Here is a 3,597-nt window from a genome sequence, read left to right as displayed (position 1 = left end):
GTGGTGTGTGTGTATGTATGTGTGTGTGTGTGTATGTATGTGTGTGTGTGCATGTATGTGTAAGTGTGTGCGTGTGTGTGTGTGCGTGTGTGTGTGTATGTATGTGTGAGTGTGTGTGTGTGTGTGTATGTGTGTTGTTTTGGTGCGTGCAGATTTCTAGAATAGCCACACACCCGTACTATAAACCTAGGTCAGCTACTATGACTCCTACTATGAGTGATCCCCTAAACCCTATGACTCTGTGTTGGTGCTCACAGTCTGTATGCATTTCTCCATTGGGAATGAGTGCTTGTTTTGTGTGTGGTAGGGTGTATGTATGTATGCACTGTACGTGTGTGTATGCTTGTGCGTGTGCACGCATCCTGCCAGCTCTCTTTCCACCGATTGACTGTATATATACCTACATCGTACTACCACACTATATATACCTACACCGTACTACCACACTATATACCTACGCCGTACTACCACACTATATATACCTACATCGTACTACCCACTACAAAGACACCACGCAGTATTGCATCACCCTGAAATCAGAAACACGTAGGTACACACATGAACGCCACTTCAGTACACATACAAAGTACCCCAACATACGTAGCATATTGACAGGGTAGTGGTCGTCTTTCATCGGACACTCCGTGTGTGTGTGGTTGGGGTGGCCCAAGGCCTCGGCCAGTTTACCCACCTGCTGAGCAATGGAGCCGTACTCCTCTTTGACGCACACATTGAACTCCTGCACACAGGTGAAGAGAGACGCGCATCAGCCGTTGGTCGTGACTTGTGAGGCTACACACTACATACGTTACCTTGGACAACGTTTGACGTGACTTATGAGGCTACATACTCCATACATTACCATGGGCAAGCATGCGTAAAGGTAAAGGGTCGGGTGTACAAGCGTACAAGCACACATGCGATATACTAACCACGTCTGTAGAGTTAACAAGTATATCACACAAACACCACTTAAGTTTGCACGGATCACCGCATGACTTGGCTATATGATCCTCCCACTCCGAAGGTTTAAGCCTGACAGCCAAATAAAAGCAAAGCGCTTAACAAAATAACCAGCCCAACCGCCTGCGTCTCGAGAGTATCGACCCATCACAACAGCCGTACCTTATAACAGTGGGCAAACGGGTGTCCGAAACCCACACACGTGGTCACGCACTTGTACAGAAACTGACCCCCGGCCATGGTCAGGTCTGGGAGGTACATCTGCAGCCCAGCTTCCTTGGCCGCAGCCAGGTAGTCTCCCTGTACGTGTATAGGTGTATGCGTATGGATATGAAGCATTATGTGGTTATAGTTGTACCAGTGTAGGTAAACCATTGCACTGGTGTCGTACTGTGTGTACCGTATATACAAGCACAGATATGGCCAGTGCTGCTGCATCGAGTAGGTCTCTCCTTTGTATCTATTCACGGATCCTAACTAGTGCGCAAATAGGTCACCCTTTTTGTATCTATTCACGGATCCTAACTAGTGCGCAAACAGGTCACCCTTTTGTATCTATGAACGGATCCTAACTAGTGCGTAAATAGGTCACCCCTTTTGTATCTATGAACGGATCCTAACTAGTGCGCAAATAGGTCGCCCCTTTTGTATATATGCACGGATCCTAACTAGTGCGCAAATTGGTCACCTCTTCTGTATCAATGCACGGATCCTAACTAGTGCGCAAATAGGTCACCCCTTTTGTATCTATGCACGGATCGTAACTAGTGCGCAAAAAGGTCACCCCTTTTGATCTATGAATGGATCCTAACTAGTGCGCAAATAGGTCACTCCTTTTGTATCTATGAACATATCCTATTTAGTGCGTAAATAGGTCACCCCTTGTGACTGCGTGCGAGAATTAATTTCTTAGTGTGCCACAGCCAAACCCAATAACAGCCACGCCGCAAGCCAGATGAGGCAATGGTTGCTAAGTTACCCACCCACCCGTCATCTTAAAAGTGGGTCTTACCGGTAACTTTGTCCCGCATTTTGAGACCGGTCCATGGTTCTTGGGCAATCGGATGGCCACATGCACATCCACCCACTGTTGTATCAAGGGATCGCCCCGAATGACTGTACACGCCACAAGGGCAATTGACGAAAATACAGGTGAGTGGGTTATATAGATCTTATCTGGTTAATTAAATATCATGCAGTTATATATAGTTGTATAAATATAAGGTGTGTGAGTTATATCGGACTCGTATCGTTATATATAAAGATTGTAAAGCTCAGGCTACTAGCCTAGCCCAGTGCGGTCACAGTGCATGTAACCTAAGGTGTGGTCAGTGCATATACACGCCGGTGGTACGCTTGCTGCGGAAGGGGTGCCGTATGTACTGCGTGCTTCCTGTGACTGAGATGGCCTACGCAGAGACGGCCAGAGGCCCCGTGGACCACATGAGCCGGATTGAGGACAAATTTCTGAGGGCCACGGCCCACACCACAGACACGGGTGTATACTACACACACAGCGACTTAATAGATACATCCGAGCAAATACCATTCAGGATAGCATACAGTTGAATCGGAGAAAGTGCGGCTGAGTGCAGGATGGGCTCTGTTCACCGTTGTGCGATGGTTGTAGGCGGCCCCACATGGTTGCAGACACCATGCACGCACGCACGTGCAGACCACACGTGTGTGGACAAACACACGTGTACACACACTCACTATATACTCACCTGAGTATACCACAGACACACCTGTAAGCACACTTGCGTGGGTATAGCGTAAACGTACGTTCGTACATACCATCCCGTTTGTTGTTCAGCTGAGGCTGGTGGTCTAGCAAGAAAGCCTGACAGATGCACCTCTGCTATTAATAGCAACGGAGAGGGCTATAGGTACCCCATTGTGTTGCAGACTAAACACACGCCAATCCATACAAAGCTTACCCATACACAAATATAAACCTACTACACACATGTAAACCTATTGCACACATGTAAACCTACTGCACACATGTATACCTACTGCACCAGTACGTACGAAACATTCGAACACATCCCCCAGCACACGTGCTCATACCATCGCGTATGTTCTGCAGTTGTGACCTGTCGTCCAGTAAGAGCGCCAGAGAGATGGGGCCCTGCCACCGTTGCGCCAGAGGGTTTAGATAGCCCACGCGGTTAAAACTGCCTTGTGTGGCCAGAGTGATCTGGTCGGGGCTGGACAGCATACCCCGTTGGTTGGTACCTGGGAAGGAATGCAGGTTCAGGACCGATCCCAAAATCAGGGGCTGGGTGCAATGCAAGCTAAGGCCGGGGTTGGGGGGCTCGTACGAGAGGTAGTGTCGTATTGTATTGTGGACAGTCTATCTCGGCTACTACTGGTCAACTTCAGCGTTTGCAGTGTGTACTACCGCCGTGATATGACTCCGTTATTTGGAATACGAGAGTATCCTACTTACCTACCTACACACCTTGGAGAGACTGAGTGTCGCGTGTGGAAGTACAAGCCATTCTACTGTCAATTGAATATATGACTTTAAGTACAATTTGAGGGGGCCTGATTCTTGGGGATGGTCTTAGAACTGCACCGACTATTTCACTCTGTATTTACACTTCAACCACCTCCCTCAATGGCTAT

The 3,597-nt window shown here is 48.1% G+C and overlaps 1 protein-coding gene across 1 annotated transcript; it reads right to left on the bottom strand.

Moving 5' to 3' along the window:
- Window positions 1-597: 597 nt before the first annotated feature.
- SARC_13490 (hypothetical protein) lies at window positions 598-3,187 on the bottom strand (the record flags this gene model as incomplete). Its single annotated transcript, XM_014292379.1, has 4 exons — window positions 598-739; window positions 1,126-1,263; window positions 1,976-2,079; window positions 3,037-3,187. Coding segments are annotated over 4 exons (535 nt in total), but the record flags the coding sequence as incomplete, so codon positions are not given.
- Window positions 3,188-3,597: the final 410 nt, after the last annotated feature.

The sequence above is a fragment of the Sphaeroforma arctica genome, assembly GCF_001186125.1.
Source record: "Sphaeroforma arctica JP610 unplaced genomic scaffold supercont1.3354, whole genome shotgun sequence".
In the NCBI taxonomy this organism is placed as follows: domain Eukaryota; class Ichthyosporea; order Ichthyophonida; genus Sphaeroforma; species Sphaeroforma arctica.
This window is presented reverse-complemented; position numbering and strand designations above follow the sequence as displayed.